Source organism: Pleurodeles waltl, chromosome 4_2, assembly GCF_031143425.1.
Source record: "Pleurodeles waltl isolate 20211129_DDA chromosome 4_2, aPleWal1.hap1.20221129, whole genome shotgun sequence".
Lineage (NCBI taxonomy): Eukaryota > Metazoa > Chordata > Amphibia > Caudata > Salamandridae > Pleurodeles > Pleurodeles waltl.
The window spans coordinates 55,132,918-55,150,675 of NC_090443.1; the positions used below are offsets into that span (position 1 = coordinate 55,132,918).

Here is a 17,758-nt window from a genome sequence, read left to right on the forward strand (position 1 = left end):
ACATGGGCACCCCAGCACAATTTGTTTCCACCTTATTTGATCAAATAGACCCATTGCTGTATTCTAGGGACGCTTCCCACACTGCAGCAGGCAGTGGTGAGCAGAGCAGTCCTCCATTGGCCTCTGCAAAAAGAAGTGTTGATTCTAAGACAGAAAACCATCCCTCGGCTCCCTGCTAACGTGTCATCGGCCCTGGATGTTCAAATCCCTTAACTAAAACTAACAAGTCACAGTTCTGCCATGTTGTTCTCTTGGCTGATAAAGAAGCAAAATAGTGCCACTGGGAACGTCTGAAGATGGCACTTACCTGCCTTTTGTGGCAGGTAGCATTGCCGCACCTCTGGTTAGAATTTTTGCAGAATCTCTACCCGATGTCCGACTTTCCAACACGCTAAAGTCCAAGGCAGCGGCAAAGGGAGAGAAAAAAAGAGAAAGAAGGAATTCTGAGAAAATGGCCACATTCTACACAGGCGACTACAGCCCCACTACCTGAATATGCCCACTGTGACAGCAGAGTCCTAAAATGAAACTTTGCCGCAACTCACCACCGAGACCCTAGGAAGCCTACTTGGCAGCATAGTACTGGCAGGCATAACCAAGCCACCAAATGTCACAGAAAGACGTTAAAGTAATATTAAAGTAAGAAGGAGGAAGATACAAGTGAAGGAGTGTGTTCTCTGCCATCTTGACTCTGCACCCAAACCCATGGTCCCTGGAATTACGCCACATGAGCACTAAATTATGCAGCAGCGTCGACTAAATTATGCTGCCAAAAAAGGCAAATCATGCGGCACATTTTTTGATAGTATTACTTAATTATTTTGTCATTTTTATGCATGGTAAGACTGTCTGGGCAAATATTTCACCTCAGTAGTAGCAGTTTAACAACCAAATACAGAAACAAGCAACTGAAAGGTGACTAGTTAACTTTTGCAAAGGCCCTTCCACTGCAGGCAAATCCATGTTGCCGTGTTTTTTGTAACCTTTGATCTGTTTGTGCTAGAAATACATTTTTGCTTTTAACATCTCAAGATTACGTGGATTATGTGGGAAAGCCATAATGATGCAGGAAAAAAGCTGCAGCCACAAACATCGCATAAAGCCAGTGACCTTGCCCATATCCTTACCAGGGGTATCACTTATGACATCAGTGATGCCCTCAGAAAGAAACCGATGGCCCGAAAGGATTTCACTGCACCCACACCCCTCCCCTGCCCCTGGGAAAACCTACTACCTTACAGAAGCTCTCAGCAATGCATTAGGAGCCCACAGTCATTAGTGAAGATGCACTATAGAAGAACCACCTATAATGAGAAAGGGATATTCCCAGAATTCAATAACACGATCTGCACACCTTCCGAGTTGAATAATTTCAAATATACACTTGTTATTTGAAGCACTGACAATCACTTTGAAGCTAAACCCTGTGATCGGCTTTGCTACCTGCCAAGCGTGCATAGGGCAAGCAGAGGAATCTGTGAATCGGAGACAGGGCCCTGCTGGAATGTAGTGGCATCTTCAAAATATGCTGCAACAAACCAGGGATAGCCCCTTCTCAAAAGGGTTTAGTGGCAGTACCCATCCACATGCAGGGGAATTGACCAGAAGACTGAGTAAACTCTGACTGGGCTGGCATAACCGCTGCCACCGTTGATGAGCAAGATACAACTAGTAGCGTAGCAAGGAGATGCTGGTGCCAAGCAAGGAAATTACCCCTCTGAGGGGAAGTAAAACATGTCAATTATGGTTCAAAGGGCCTCGGTTCCTCTGAACCTGCAGCACCAACAGTGGCTACGATTCCGGATACAAGACCGGCCCTACGGTGTGCTCGGGTTCAGGGCGCCAGGGAAGGAAAGTGGATACTTGGCACTCACTATACTTTAATATCCTGCCCCCCACTCCACGTCACCCTGTCAGGAGATACACTCTTAGCCATTCTTAAAAGAATGAGTAGAAACAAACTCCAGGACCCCCCCCCTTCTGCCCGTACACAGGTGGTAAATACTAAAACCCTGTATGTGGAATGTCTCCTGCATCCACCACCCCCATCTGATAAGTAAAGTAAGTACGGGCCCAGCCAGACGGCAAGGTGCCACCACGACACCCCTCCCAAAGGGCATTACATCCTAGCAGCCAATTGTCGCAAGCCCCAACAACAAGGTACAAGTTGTGTGGATCGTTCGTGACCATCTGTAGTAACCACGACGACCCCTCTCCGGTCTTCTGTGGTCTTTAATGCGGGCAAGAAAAAAAAAATCTATTTCGAATTTTGACACAGCGACCCCCTCAGGGAAGCCTGAGGCGCATTTCACTTTTTTTTTTTTTTTTTATAAAACATTATTCTAGGGTTATTCTAGCCATGGCCACATACCCTTGTTCTAGACCAATGGTCTTCAAAATGCTTAATTCTGCTACCTCCGGGTTATTCCCTGCAACTCTCGAGTGGCAAACACATTTTCTCATAAATATTCTACAAAACTGGACGCTGAACATATACTTAAGTCAGGTGCTGCAGTTATGTTCAATAATCCCTTGTGAAAATGCAAATACATGATTGGCAAACTTCTATCAGCGGGCAGGTCTCCCTACATTTTTAAAGTATCCATTGTGCGTTTCTTTATCAGAAATAGGGGAAGGGATACTGTGGGTTATTTCCCCTCCCCCACTCCTCCCATTATGGCTGACCACTGACATTACTGATGTCCTATTCCAGGGTGTCACATTGCCATTTTGTGTTTTTTTTTTTCACTAAAAACACAGCGATGGTATCAGCATATTGTTTTTCCCTGTCCCCAGAGGTATAATAAATGCCACAGTCTGGCGCCCCCCTCCTCCCCAGAGATCAATTAAGGCTCCATGCCCAATGGCCTATCCAACGGTTCGAAGACTTCTGTTCTAGATGGATACAGCAAGGGAGCATGCAGAACTGGATAGCGGCCCTTTAGATCCCTGAAGAAATAAAGGGCCAGATGTATCAAAGGGTTTTACCCATTCTGGGTCTATGGGAAAAGGTGTTCGTACATATGGCCCATAATCTTTCTTGTCTGCTACAGACATCATGTGTTATGTGCAAGTCCTCGTATCTCTCCACCCACGCTTTAGGACAAGAACAACGTATCTCCTCTGACTTTTCCTAATCATTGCAGAGATGGGACCTCCTACCCATAAACAAACTAAGGGGAGGGGAGGGAAGAGGTGCTGTAGAACATGAGCAAACCCTCCTCTGACAGAACTTTACACAAACTAAGAACCCACACGTCAACCTAAGGAGAAAAGAACCCTTTGCTTGAAAGAACTCTTACCCACCAGTGGTACTCCTAGGTTGGAACAGGGAATGTTACAACCAATGAGATGCACATGAGCACTTCATTGGAAATGGAATAGGGTAGTGAGTGGGGCTAGAGTTACTCTTTAAAAATAGCTGCCTGGGGACAATATGTCTGCCACTTATTTTCCCAAACGCTTGTGGCGTTCGTCAGGACCAATTATACTGCACCATCCACATCAATTCCATAATGCCGACGTAAGTGGTGAATTTATCATACATATGTCAAGCACACCTAAACCACCTCCTTGGGGTCCTCTGTAAATGGATGGGTATAACTAACACACACACACACACACACACACACACTTTTAATAGTGCTCCATAGGTATACAGAGGAGAGGCATGCCTGTAGTCACACAGGCCCTAAGGTCCCCACCTGGCCTGCTTGCCTAGAATACCTCTGTACATGTCTGGTAGTTTAGGTGTGCTAAGAAAGTAGGGGTACCTACAGCCTTGGGACTTCCTCACTTTTCCTGTTTTCAATCACACCGGATGGTGCCCACATTAAAGCATTAGGACTACCGGGCAGGTCTTTTTAAAGAGTAATACTAGCCCCACTCACTACCCTATTCCACTAAAGTGCTCCCGTGCATCTCACAGGTTGTAGCACACCCCATTCCGGAACGGGAAGGAAGTGTATGATGAAGCATGACACCAAAGGGTACCCTTGGTGGATGAGAGTTCTTTAAAGCAAGAACATTCTTTTCTCCTTAGGTCGAAGGGAGGTTTCTTAGATTGATCTAACTACGTTGGGCTCTATAGTTTGTATAAAAAAAATGGGACAGCCTGACACAATGCTCCAGATATAGATGTATCTACACAGCAAAACTGAACCCAACTCTCCAGAGGTTGCCTCCAGAGCTGGAAACAGTACTCCAATGAGGCTCTAGAACTGCAGTGCTCCAGATGTAGCTTCCAGAGTTGAAGCCATGCTTCAGATATAACTAATAGAACAGAACACTCCAGATGGGAATTCCAGAATTAAAAAGAACACTATTGGTGAGGCCTCCAGAACTGGCAACAATACCACAGAAGTGTTTTGTAGAGCTGGACATATTACTCAATACACAACCAACTTAATCCTCCAGATGTGGCATCCAAGATGGACACAGTAGATTGATTTAATGTCCACAGCTACACAGTATTTGAGATTTGGCCTGAAGAGCTGGACACAATACTTCAGACATGCCCCCAGAACAGGACATATGGTGAGGTCTCACCCATGAGCAACTGTGGAAGTATAACCTAACTTTCACAGCAACTTGAACCTCTCCCTAAGTATACCTTTTGCCTTTCCATAACTGTGTACCACTAGAAACCTTCCAAACTCACTTACCAGTATTGCAAGTCTGTCTGATGTTCACCTTCTTAAAGCTTTTCAAAATACTTTTCCAAAACAGTTGGCAACCTCTGTAAGGATAATCATGGGGTTCCCCAGAAACTCTAGCACTGTTCACAAGAACCATGCCTCGCTGCCAACATAAGCAATGACTAATCCAATTGGCCTGGCTTTGTCAAGTTAGTGCAGTGCTATTTTTTTTTTTGCAATGAAATGCCACAAAAATAAAAAATAAAAAAAAATACATTTCTGCCTAAACGTGGACGCTTTAAATAAATAAAAAAAAACAATCACTGAATATAATTGTGATGGAAATGTCAGAATGGTTCCTGGCAGGTAGGTGTGCTTGGAACAGACACAGAAAACCTTTTAGTTTTAAGGCACATTACCGGAAAATAAGATAGCTATTGGCACAAAGAAAATATACTATTGGCTTGAATTACTATAATCTGAACACAAGGATGACTTAATAAACGCAAACAAATAAAGTAAAGAGTGAAAAGAGAGAGAAAAGCCTATGAAAAGTAAAATACTGGCCCACCAGGCCAGGCACTGAAGTGTACTTTTTTGTTAGGAATAAGAGCAAACCTCTAGGCAAAATGCTATCAATCAGTGCAGGACAGACAATGGATAAAGTAGGCTGGCCCATTTCCCCATGTTGTGGTAGCTAATCTGCATTTTGTTTATGAATTTTGATTACGTAAGGCTGGAAACAGCTAAAGCAGACTGAAAAGGCAGTACCAATGACATCAGAATCGTTGAATGTTGACATTTGGGGAAAATGCCCTAAACCCTGGGCTTCAAGTAAACACTTTTAGATCAATATAAGAAATGTAGTATGCTTGACTGACTACATAAAATGCATTTTTAGAGAAACACTGAAAACAAACTATGAAAATACTCAAAATTAAAATCAGTATATGTTATTACTGGACACGCCCATAGAAGCATGCAAAAAACAGAGGTCTAATGGCAACATCCTTAAAAATATATATATTTTTTTGCTTTATTACTATTATTATTAAAAACAAAAACAAAAAAAGCCAGTGCTTCTTGCTTCTGGACACATCCAAACAGAAAAGGCCAATGCTGCTCATTTTTAAGCTCTAAAATATAAAATAAACAATTCCATGAAGGCCATCCTTCTCCATCCATAGCTAGGGTTGCCACCTTTCGTAGGAAGAAGTACACAATTTGTATACAGTTTGCTACGTTACAACGGCCAGGAGCGGGGAAGGCACAAAATAAATTGTGTAATATAGGATGATTTTCTACCATGGTAATTATTTTTCTCTGTGCTCTAATAATCATTCAGGGATTCCAAGCGCCAAATAGAAGAATAGACCCGGGGGTGCAGAATGGATTGAAAATGCTTGGTCCAGTGGCTTGTTTAAGTTCACTTTCAATGTATGCTGTGCTCACAGTGTAGTGTAGGTCCATTCCAATTGTCTGTTAAGCTTTCGTGCAAATTATTGTAAACTTCAAACAAGTATACTACATATTTTAATTAATCACATTTAAGAAAAACAATTCAGTAAACATTGCTCCATAGGTATTTTTTCACGTTGTAGGTGAAATGCACAACAGGGGAAACAAAACAAAACAAAAAAAAAAAAAGTGTATTTCACGTGGGCCTCCCAGAAATGATTGCTTCAGAGGCCTGAGCCTCCAACACCAGTGAGGCTGCGGGTGCAGTAAGGAGATCGGACCTCGCAGCACCTGCATGGGGAATGCAGACTCCAAGCTCAACTTCAGGAAAGCTGTGATACCGCTCACCATCAAGACGCTGGAGCAGTGAGACCCGGAAGAGACACTCTGCAATGAGCACGCATTGATAGCATCTTGGCAGCTCTTGCCTGCCCGCTGATTGCCAACCCTCCACCCGACAGCAGTTTGGCATGTGTGCCTGCCACCTATTCATCAGAGTGGGGCGGTTCGGAGCAGTTCGGCAGCCCAGTGGTGTCCGTCTGTCATCCACCGCAGGAGCACCCCTCCTCCTAACCACTATACAGCATCGTATTCTGCCCCGCCATTGCCCCCCTTGTGGCATGAGGGATCTGTGAGGCGTTGAGCAGCGGGTGACCAGCGATTTTGGGAAAAGCCTGGGAAGTGGAAACACCAGTTGCGGTAAAGGCTAGCTAGAATAGTGCAAGGGAGGCAGCCATAGGAGGCTGCTGCTGAGTGCGTGCCCCGATCCCCTAGAGAAGCGGCCCAGCTAGGACTGGGTGCGGCTTGTGGGGCAACCAGGGAGACCTGCTTGCTAACTGCCCTTAGCGCCTGCTCCCTGGAAAAAAAGCAAGGGTTCAAAGATCATCATTATATGTGGTAATTCGTACATTCTGGGGCTTTCGCCTTATCTTTCCCAGTCATGCCTCACTGTAGCATTGTAACCACCTAAAATCACCTATTTTATGCTTTGAGCCCTGCTAGATTGCGAGGCTGTTGAAATACTGTTGAATAATTGCCAAAGCCGGAAGGATGGGCAGGAAAAGGACTCTGCAGAATGGTGATCGAGCGGTAGGTGGTACTGATCCAATAAACTCAACTTTAGACTCCTTTCTAGCACGTGCCATTGGAGTAGTATTAAAGGAGATTGTTTTGGCAGAAAGACTACTTTCTATGGAAGTGAGTGACTGGCAGGGAGCATCAGCCCATATAGAAACCGGTGGGACACCTGACAAAGAAGACTGTCAGTGGTTGCCTAGGTAGTCTTGTCTAAGCCCCCCCCCTTGGCAGTAGATGGAATTAGTGATGTGGAGGCTACTCCAACAAACAGAAAGGGGGATCCCTTCCAACCCCCCCCCGCCGTAGCAGCTCTCCAAAAAAGAAAACCCCTCTGTAAAAATCTGGGAAAAGAGCTAAAGTGGCAGCCCCTGAAATTTTGAGCTGCTCTGGCATTCAGGAGGGTCTCTGTACCAGTCAGAGTCAAGCCTCTGGGTTCAAAAACCTACTGGAGGAATTTAAGGAGCTGATTGAGGTTTGTTCGATGCTCGGGAAGGAAAAATTGCAGGCCTTGTAATCAGCAGTTTTTTCTGCTGCTTTCTAGGAGGGAGCCCTGTAGAGCATCATGCAGCCCCCTTATCCTTATTCCAACATAGACAACCTCCCTGATAAGTATGTGATGACGGCCCTTGAAAATTCATTCAGCATGGCAGGGGAATATGGTAGAAATTGTGCTCGGTGGAAATTTGCGAGCTGGACTGGCGAGAAAGCAGTGTCGGTACAGGAGGGGAGGATGGACCAAAATCAGTACTCATGCAACGGTCCCCCATTCGTCCGATTGGAACTTCCACCTGACTGTGCCCCTTATGTGATAATCCTTACAAATGTACCACCGTTAGCCCCAGGTGCAAGTGAAACCACTGAAAAGCTGAAGAATAATACAGGACATTGGTGGAGCAAAAATTGTGACTAACTGCAATGATTTAGAAGACATTTTGTTTGTTAGATGGATTGAGTGGGTAGGCCCCCTGGAAAAAGAAGGGAAAGGGGATTGTATCATAGTAAACTGCAGATAACCAGGTGTGGCCCACCTTTTGCTCCTATCATGTAACATTGACCCGGGGGGCTTGCAAGAAGTTGGGCAGGGTTCTCCTAGGTTTTTTTCTTTTTTTTTTTTTTACAGGCACACCCAGATGGTTTTTGTGTTAGGGGTTTTTCCAGGGTGCAGGAGAGCCAGCTGTCACTTAGTTTGAAAAATAGATTCACTGTACTCTCAGATCTGGAGATAAACGATTGACTGCCAGGATGGGTGATCCTGTCCATTCAGGAGGAAAATGACAAGGTGGTGCCCTTGAGGTCCTCCGCTATAACATCAGGAATGGGTGGGCTGGGAGAGGCATCCCCCATGTCTCTGCTAATTTCTTGGAAGGTATGATGCTAACCTGCAAGATACGCAATGGGTAGAGTTTATCTCAGGCTTTGATTAGATCCTACTCCAAGAGACTTGATCAGAAGGGGTTGCGGAATGGGATGGATTCCAAAGGTTTGCAGTTTCGGAAGAACGGGTGCCCGGTCACCACTCAAAGGGGGGTCTGGTCACCATCTCTAAGATTTACACAGCGTATCAGATTAAATGTAGCCATCGGGGAATCCTCATCATCTGGTGGTGTTTCCAAACAAGTATAATGTACTCCTGGTAAACTTCTATAATGCAGTAAGATTCTGGTTGCCAAATTATGTCCCTCTTTTCAGCTCTGCAGACATTGAAGGAAAATGCTAACATGTATGGAATTTCACTAATAAAATTGGCAGCGGGTTAACATGAACAATGCACCTAACCCCTATCACCTGCTAAAGTGTACAGTCTGTAACCAGTATGGAGCAAAAATTGATCATTCCAGGTGAGCACTAATCACAGCACCTGCCGCCAAGGTGCCAACCCAAGGGGACAACAGATAATTAATATTTTGATAGTGCACCACTTTAAAGCATATCACAAAAGTCCAATCATTAAATAACGTCACATTGTTGTCTTCATTTTATTCTGCTTTTCTTGCAACAGATTCATAAAAACATCAGCAAATGCGTTTCGTCCTCAACACAGGACTTCTTCAGGGCTGTAATGTTAGTGGGTATTGCAAGGGGTGTTGATGGTTTTAGCTATATATACCTATTAAAAAGTTGAGAAATTAATATCCTCTTTTTATGTATGTAGCTAGTTTTAAAGAAATTTTATGTTTATTTTGTTATATATATGTACATACATTTTGTGATTTGTTCATTGATCATTTCTTTGTGGTTATCTTTTTTTGCTGGGTGTATATTATATATATGTTTGTTTATTCTTAAAACTTGTAATGAGTAAAAACATTTGTCTATTTTTGTTATATATTTATTATGTCTGTTTTTCTTAATTGTTTAATATTGGTTATGGGTGTCCCTTGTCTTTCTTCTCAATTTATGGATTAAGTTGTTTGGGCATTGTTTAGTATGTCTTGTCTTCTTTTTTCTTAATGAACACTTATTTAATGTATTTGGTTCTCTATTATATTGAGGACGTTATTTCTGTTATATTACTGTACTGTAAATTGTACGTGTGTGCTCATTTGAAGTGGAAACACAGGCAATCAACACAGGGAGTTCCCTTGTTCATCGGAGAGTGACGCACGGAACATAAAACAAGGGGTATTTCATGACAAAAAATCCCCTTTTGTTTGAGGAAGTACAACAACAGACAGAAACTGAACTTTCACATTTTGTTTTCATGATCAATCTTAGAAAACTAAATGAAACTACAACGAAAGCTAAATGGTTCTTTTATAGGAATACTTTGTTTTATTGACAGAAAGACTTGAACACAAGTTATTTTTAGTTTTCAGTAATTGTGCTTGCTGTTTTAAAACTTTAAGTATTTTGGAAGTGCAAGGCAAAATATTTCACCACCCCCGTTTTTCTTAACTATGCCTGGAGAACCACAAATAAAATGGTCAAAATGGAAAAAAACATTTCTTCATTACTCCAGGGTGTGTGGTACTAACCTGTCCAATGAGAGGAAAACAGCTTTGCTTATGCACTGTTTAGGTTGCGAAAGACCAGAAATTTTTGAAAATCTGCCCGACATAGGTGATGAAGGTACTGATCTAAATTAATTTGAAATATGCTTGAAAAAACTAGATCTATATTTCTTACCTAAGATTAGTACCATTTTAGAACGTTACCATTTCGGCTTGAGAGAGCAAAAACCTGGCGAAAGTATTGAAGAATACATTACCGCTCTAAGGAAATTAGCATCTACTTGTAAGTTTGGGAGTACTATTGATGAGCGGATCAGAGACCAGTTTATGTTGAGGTGTTCAAGTGACAAAATAAGACATGAGCTGTGGAGCAAGGATGATCCATCTCTACATGAGGTTATTATATTAGCTAAGAGGGTGGAACACACCTTAGCTTGTGTTGAAGAACTAGAAAAGGGAAAGAATATTGGGATAAATAAAATTACTACAAGAAAAGAAAATCTTGGGAAAGAAGCAGATGGCAATAGAGAGGAAGATCAAGCTAATCAAGGACAATGGGTCAGATTCAAAGATGCAAGGTGCTTTCGTTGTGGGAATAGTGGCCACTATGCGTCATACAAGAAGTGTCCTGCTATCAATATGACTTGCAAGTTATGCAACAAAAAGGGACGCTTTGCTAAGTGCTGTAAATCTAACAAAGGTCTGACGTCAGTGAAAGTTGTAGAAGACTGTATATTATCTGTTACTACGTGCGCTGAAAAGAAAAAGCACCCAAAAGATACGGTTACTATTTTAGGTGTTGCAAGTGAAGTACTGTTCGACTCAGGAGCATGGTTGGCTCTAATATCTAGCGATTTATTTGACAAACAACAGAGTCACAAGGTTGAATTGAAAGACCCTGATGTTATTCCAGGAGCTTATGGGGGGCAAATTATTGAATTGAGAGGTTATTTTGAATCTGAAATCTCATTCAAGAAGAACACAATCTTTGGGAAAATTTATGTTCCCGTAAAGGGTGATAGTGTTCTGAGCTGGCCACACCAGAAGGAGTTGAATATCATTCTTGACCCCAATTCACCCACACCTGTCATGATCAAGGATGATTTTGTTGATATGTTGCGAAATGTATGTGAGCTTTCCGTGCAAGATGAAAAGGGAGTCTTTACCTGACTTTGTTAATGAATACAAAGAAGTATTCAGTGACAAATTAGGATGTTTGAGGAAGTATGCCCATCGTATAAAGATAAAAAAGGGGTCAGTTTCTGTGGCTGCCAAAGTACGTCCCATTCCTATATCTATGAAAGATGATGTTGAGAGAGAAATACGTAGATTGTGTGATGAAGGAATAATTGAGCCAGTAGAATCCTCGGAATGTATTTCACTCATTGTCGTTGCACGCAAGCAGTATGGAGAGATCAGACTATGCATTGATTTGAGAAACCTTAATAAGTGTGTAGTCAGTGATCAGTTCCCGTTACCCAATGTAGGAAGTTGGCTCTGTATGTGCTATTTTAAAGTAAGGAATAGCATGCACAGAGTCCAAGGGTTCCCCTTAGAGGTAAGATAGTGGCAAAAAGAGATAATACTAATGCTCTATTTTGTGGTAGTGTGGTCGAGCAGTAGGCTTATCCAAGGAGTAGTGTTAAGCATTTGTTGTACATACACATAGACAATAAATGAGGTACACACACTCAGAGACAAATCCAGCCAATAGGTTTTTGTATAGAAAAATATCTTTTCTTAGTTTATTTTAAGAACCACAGGTTCAAATTTTACATGTAATATCTCATTCGAAAGGTATTGCAGGTAAGTACTTTAGGAACTTCAAATCATCAAAATTGCATGTATACTTTTCAAGTTATTCACAAATAGCTGTTTTAAAAGTGGACACTTAGTGCAATTTTCACAGTTCCTAGGGGAGGTAAGTATTTATTAGGTTAACCAGGTAAGTAAGACACTTACAGGGCTTAGTTCTTGGTCCAAGGTAGCCCACCGTTGGGGGTTCAGAGCAACCCCAAAGTCACCACACCAGCAGCTCAGGGCCGGTCAGGTGCAGAGTTCAAAGTGGTGCCCAAAACACATAGGCTAGAATGGAGAGAAGGGGGGTGCCCCGGTTCCGGTCTGCTTGCAGGTAAGTACCCGCGTCTTCGGAGGGCAGACCAGGGGGGTTTTGTAGGGCACCGGGGGGGACACAAGTCCACACAGAAATTTCACCCTCAGCGGCGCGCGGGCGGCCGGGTGCAGTGTAGAAACAAGCGTCGGGTTCGCAATGTTAGTCTATGAGAGATCTCGGGATCTCTTCAGCGCTGCAGGCAGGCAAGGGGGGGGTTCCTCGGGGAAACCTCCACTTGGGCAAGGGAGAGGGACTCCTGGGGGTCACTTCTCCAGTGAAAGTCCGGTCCTTCAGGTCCTGGGGGCTGCGGGTGCAGGGTCTCTCCCAGGCGTCGGGACTTTGGATTCAAAGAGTCGCGGTCAGGGGAAGCCTCGGGATTCCCTCTGCAGGCGGCGCTGTGGGGGCTCAGGGGGGACAGGTTTTGGTACTCACAGTATCAGAGTAGTCCTGGGGTCCCTCCTGAGGTGTCGGGTCTCCACCAGCCGAGTCGGGGTCGCCGGGTGCAGTGTTGCAAGTCTCACGCTTCTTGCGGGGAGCTTGCAGGGTTCTTTAAAGCTGCTGGAAACAAAGTTGCAGCCTTTCTTGGAGCAGGTCCGCTGTCCTCGGGAGTTTCTTGTCTTTTCGAAGCAGGGGCAGTCCTCAGAGGATGTCGAGGTCGCTGGTCCCTTTGGAAGGCGTCGCTGGAGCAGGATCTTTGGAAGGCAGGAGACAGGCCGGTGAGTTTCTGGAGCCAAGGCAGTTGTCGTCTTCTGGTCTTCCTCTGCAGGGGTTTTTCAGCTAGGCAGTCCTTCTTCTTGTAGTTGCAGGAATCTAATTTTCTAGGGTTCAGGGTAGCCCTTAAATACTAAATTTAAGGGCGTGTTTAGGTCTGGGGGGTTAGTAGCCAATGGCTACTAGCCCTGAGGGTGGGTACACCCTCTTTGTGCCTCCTCCCAAGGGGAGGGGGTCACAATCCTAACCCTATTGGGGGAATCCTCCATCTGCAAGATGGAGGATTTCTAAAAGTCAGAGTCACCTCAGCTCAGGACACCTTAGGGGCTGTCCTGACTGGCCAGTGACTCCTCCTTGTTGCTTTCTTTGTTCCCTCCAGCCTTGCCGCCAAAAGTGGGGGCCGTGGCCGGAGGGGGCGGGCAACTCCACTAAGCTGGAGTGCCCTGCTGGGCTGTGACAAAGGGGTGAGCCTTTGAGGCTCACCGCCAGGTGTCACAGCTCCTGCCTGGGGGAGGTGTTAGCATCTCCACCCAGTGCAGGCTTTGTTACTGGCCTCAGAGTGACAAAGGCACTCTCCCCATGGGGCCAGCAACATGTCTCTGGTGTGGCAGGCTGCTGGAACTAGTCAGCCTACACAGACAGTCGGTTAAGTTTCAGGGGGCACCTCTAAGGTGCCCTCTGGGGTGTATTTTGCAATAAAATGTACACTGGCATCAGTGTGCATTTATTGTGCTGAGAAGTTTGATACCAAACTTCCCAGTTTTCAGTGTAGCCATTATGGTGCTGTGGAGTTCGTGTTTGACAGACTCCCAGACCATATACTCTTATGGCTACCCTGCACTTACAATGTCTAAGGTTTTGTTTAGACACTGTAGGGGTACCATGCTCATGCACTGGTACCCTCACCTATGGTATAGTGCACCCTGCCTTAGGGCTGTAAGGCCTGCTAGAGGGGTGTCTTACCTATACTGCATAGGCAGTGAGAGGCTGGCATGGCACCCTGAGGGGAGTGCCATGTCGACTTACTCGTTTTGTCCTCACTAGCACACACAAGCTGGCAAGCAGTGTGTCTGTGCTGAGTGAGAGGTCTCCAGGGTGGCATAAGACATGCTGCAGCCCTTAGAGACCTTCCTTGGCATCAGGGCCCTTGGTACTAGAAGTACCAGTTACAAGGGACTTATCTGGATGCCAGGGTCTGCCAATTGTGGATACAATGGTACATTTTAGGTGAAGGAACACTGGTGCTAGGGCCTGGTTAGCAGGGTCCCAGCACACTTCTCAGTCAAGTCAGCATCAGTATCAGGCAAAAAGTGGGGGGTAACTGCAACAGGGAGCCATTTCTTTACACCCAACATAACTGAGATGGTCACGCTGTTGCATGGGTCAAAATATTTCAGCAAGCTTGATTTGACTTCGGCGTATCATCAGGTTATGTTGCATGCTGACTCAAGAGACTATACCATGTTTACTACTCCTTTTGGAACTTTTAGATTTATAAGGATGCCTTTTGGGCTGGTGTCTGCTGCTGCAGTGTTTCAACGCTTGATGTACAACTTGTTCGACTCAGAACCTGGAGTAAAATGTTTCCAGGACGACATTTTAATACATGGACAAACAGTAAAGGAGCATGAGATGAGAGTTAGGAGGGTTGTAGCTATATTGAGAGACCATGGTTTGACTCTCAAGTTAAAGAAGTGCTCTTTCTGCAAAACCGAGATTGAATACCTAGGTCACAAAATTACAGCTAAGGGTTTATGTCCAAAGGAAGATATGGTCAGGAACATATTGAATCTACGTAATCCAAAGAAGAAAGAGGAGTTATCTTTTCTTGGAATGGTAGAGTTTCATGCTAAGTTTTTACCCAATTTAGCCTCTAAAACAATACACATGCGTAAACTACTAAAAAAGGGTATTGAGTTTACATGGGATGATGAGTGTAAAAGAGAATTTGAAGGGATAAAAAAGGAACTGTCAACGATTGGGAGCTTGAATTCATTTGACCCCGATAGGAAATGTGTGATCATGACAGATGCTAGTATGAGAGGTTTAGGGGCAGTGTGGTTACAGGATATGGCTGACTGTGACCTTAAGCCCATAGTGTACAATTCTAGGACTTTGCGTGGGGCTGAAATCAATTATTCTACAATTGAGAAGGAGGCTCTGAGTGTTTTCTGGGCGGTTAACAAATTCAAGAATTTTGTGTGGGGTAGAGAATTTCAGATTTTCACAGATCACAAACCACTTGTGGAAGTTTTTACGAAGAAAGGTCTAGATATGATTTCTAGTAGAATTAGCAGATGGGTTGTCAATCTACAGGATTTCTGTTTCAATGTGTTCTATGTTCCTGGATCTAACAATAAAATTGCTGATTGCTTATCTAGACTGAGTTCTGAAACGGAAGAATGCTCAGAAAAAAGTCAGGAAAGTGATATCAGTGTGTGCAGTGTAACAGGAGGAATTGTAGAACAGGATGAATGGTTAAGAGCGGTAGTTGAAGATTCTGTATTACAGCGGGTGTGTGAAGGACTTGGGTACGGGTGGAATACTAAATGTGAAACGCTATAATGAGTTGTTAGGGTTTTGGAAAGTGAGAGATGACTGGTCTATGGAGAATGGTATTCTTTTGCGCGGTTTAAGATTAGTAGTTCCAGCTGTTTTGAGGGACAAAATTATCGAGTTGGGACATTAAGGACATCAAGGGATGAGTAGGACGAAAGCCAGAATTCGCCTTAACTATTGGTGGCCAGGAATGGATTTAATGATTGAAAGGATGGTCAGGGAATGTCCAGATTGTTGTAATAGTGACAAGGTGTACAAGACTAGAGTACCACCGATGTGTACAAGAGACATTCCTAACAAAATTTGGGAAGTAGTAGCTGTCGGACCTATTCACGGGAAAGGTGGGTCCAACTACATTCTGGTTTTGGTAGATCAGTTTTCCAGGTGGGCTGGAATAGGAATCTGTAGTAGTATTGAAACTAAGAGAATTATTAAATTTTTCAATGATATTTCCAGCCGTGAAGCTTTGCCAAATACAGTTGTGACAGACAATGGGCCGCAGTTTGTTTCTTCTGAAATGGAAGAAATTTTTCAGTGCAGAGGCATTAAACATAGAAGGTGTTCCTTGTATCATCCCGAGGGGAATGGTACAGTGGAAAGATTTAACAAATGTGTAAAAGAATGTATACAATTGGAAGTTACAGCCAATAGGAACTGGAAAGATGGTCTCAAAAATGTCCTTCATGCCTACAGGTTCACACCTCACTCTACTACTGGTAAAGTCCCTTTTGAACTTTTTAGAGGTCGTAAGCCAACACTCTTGGCACGTGGTTGGGTGTGTTGGGGGAAAAATGACAGTGTCTCATGGGGTAGCGTGAGTGGGGGGGAAGGAGTGTGAGAAGAAGGGTATACAAAGAAGGAAGGAATATTTTGATGAAAAGAAGAAGAACACACTAAACATTGGTGTGAAAGTTGGAGATCAGATTTTAGTCAAGAAACCAACTCTGTGTAGAAGTGGAAGTAAGTTCATGGGGCCATTTGAAGTAATCAAACTTTTCAGGAATGCTGTCAAAATTAGGGATGGAAGGGTGTGGGATCTCAATCGCGTGGTGATTTCTAAAATAGTTTCATGATGTTAATTTTATTTATAGGTTTTACCCCTTTCTGTTTTTTTGTCCTTATTTTGTTGTACATTTTGGTTTGTTGAACATTATAATCTTGTATCCTATCTTTAAGAGGGAAGGTGTGTGGTAGATGTCTTTCATGGCATCTCAGCAGATGGTAGAATGTAAGGGATTCCATTCCTGAGGTAGATGTCACTCATGACATCACATTGGGATTGTGGAATGTTAAGAGAGAGTTGCTGAGACTCAGAAGAGAGATGGATGTCCTGCAATTGTAGGTGGATAGGATGCTCCAAATAAAGAACCTACATCTCATCGTTGGATTTTGACTCATCTTTACAGGTGGTGAGCCAAAATTTAAACCTAATGTTAGTGATTCTCTTGGCTGACTCCCCCTCACTGGGAAGGCTATTGATGCCGCGGATAAAATAAATGGTTCCATTAAAGCTACTTTGACTAAAAATGGAGAGGCCACTACTAAGGAGCAGGGTGGATGGCTAAATAAACCCTGTCACGCGGCGAGGAAAACTCTGAAGAAGCTATTGAAAATGCAGCCTAAGATAAGGTTTATGTGAGTAGTGTGAGGGCATAGTACAAGCTTGCTCTGAAGGAGAGAAAACGGCAGCTCAAGGAGCAGGCTTGGGAGGATTTGGAGTTAGCATCATGCACTAAAAACTCAAGCCCGTTCTGGAAGATAGTAAATAGGGGTAACCCTTGAGACTGGTACATCTGCGGGTCTGGATGGTAATATTCCCCAAGGAGTGGGTGAACCATTTTTTGTAGTGTCTTCTTGGGAGTGATCTGGGTTGAGGAAATAGATGATTTGTTTGGTGCTACCCCAAATCTGTCCATCAGATTTACGCTGGAGAAGGAGGTGGTGGTGGTGGTGGTGGTGGTGGTGGCTCTGCAGGATAGGCAGTCTCAAAGCGCCTGGTCCTGATGCAATCCCCATGGACCTGTACAAGAGAAATTCTCAGTTGTGGACACCTATAATTCTTAATGTCCTAAATACAGCAATGAGTGTAGGAATCCCTCCCTCCTGGAAATCTGCTTGCATTGTTCTTGTGTTTAAAAAGGGAAACCGCAGTGATCCTATCGCCCGATTTCACTCCTAGACTCATCGATGAAAATCTTGGGTCCTATTGTTTTATGACATATTGAGGAGTGGGTGAGAGCAGGATCTGATGA

General features: G+C 43.9%; 1 protein-coding gene across 2 annotated transcripts in view; it reads right to left on the bottom strand.

The window, feature by feature from the left end:
• BLOC1S1 (biogenesis of lysosomal organelles complex 1 subunit 1) overlaps positions 1-17,758 on the bottom strand; it is a 91,421-nt gene that overhangs the window by 48,255 nt on the left and 25,408 nt on the right. Inside the window, exon 3 of one of the 2 annotated variants that reach the window (XM_069230631.1) lies at positions 308-391. The exons of the other annotated variant lie outside the window; for it this stretch is intronic. Coding sequence (XP_069086732.1) covers positions 308-391 — 84 coding nt within the window. The remainder of the gene's footprint in view (positions 1-307; positions 392-17,758) is intronic. 2 annotated transcript variants of the gene reach the window in all.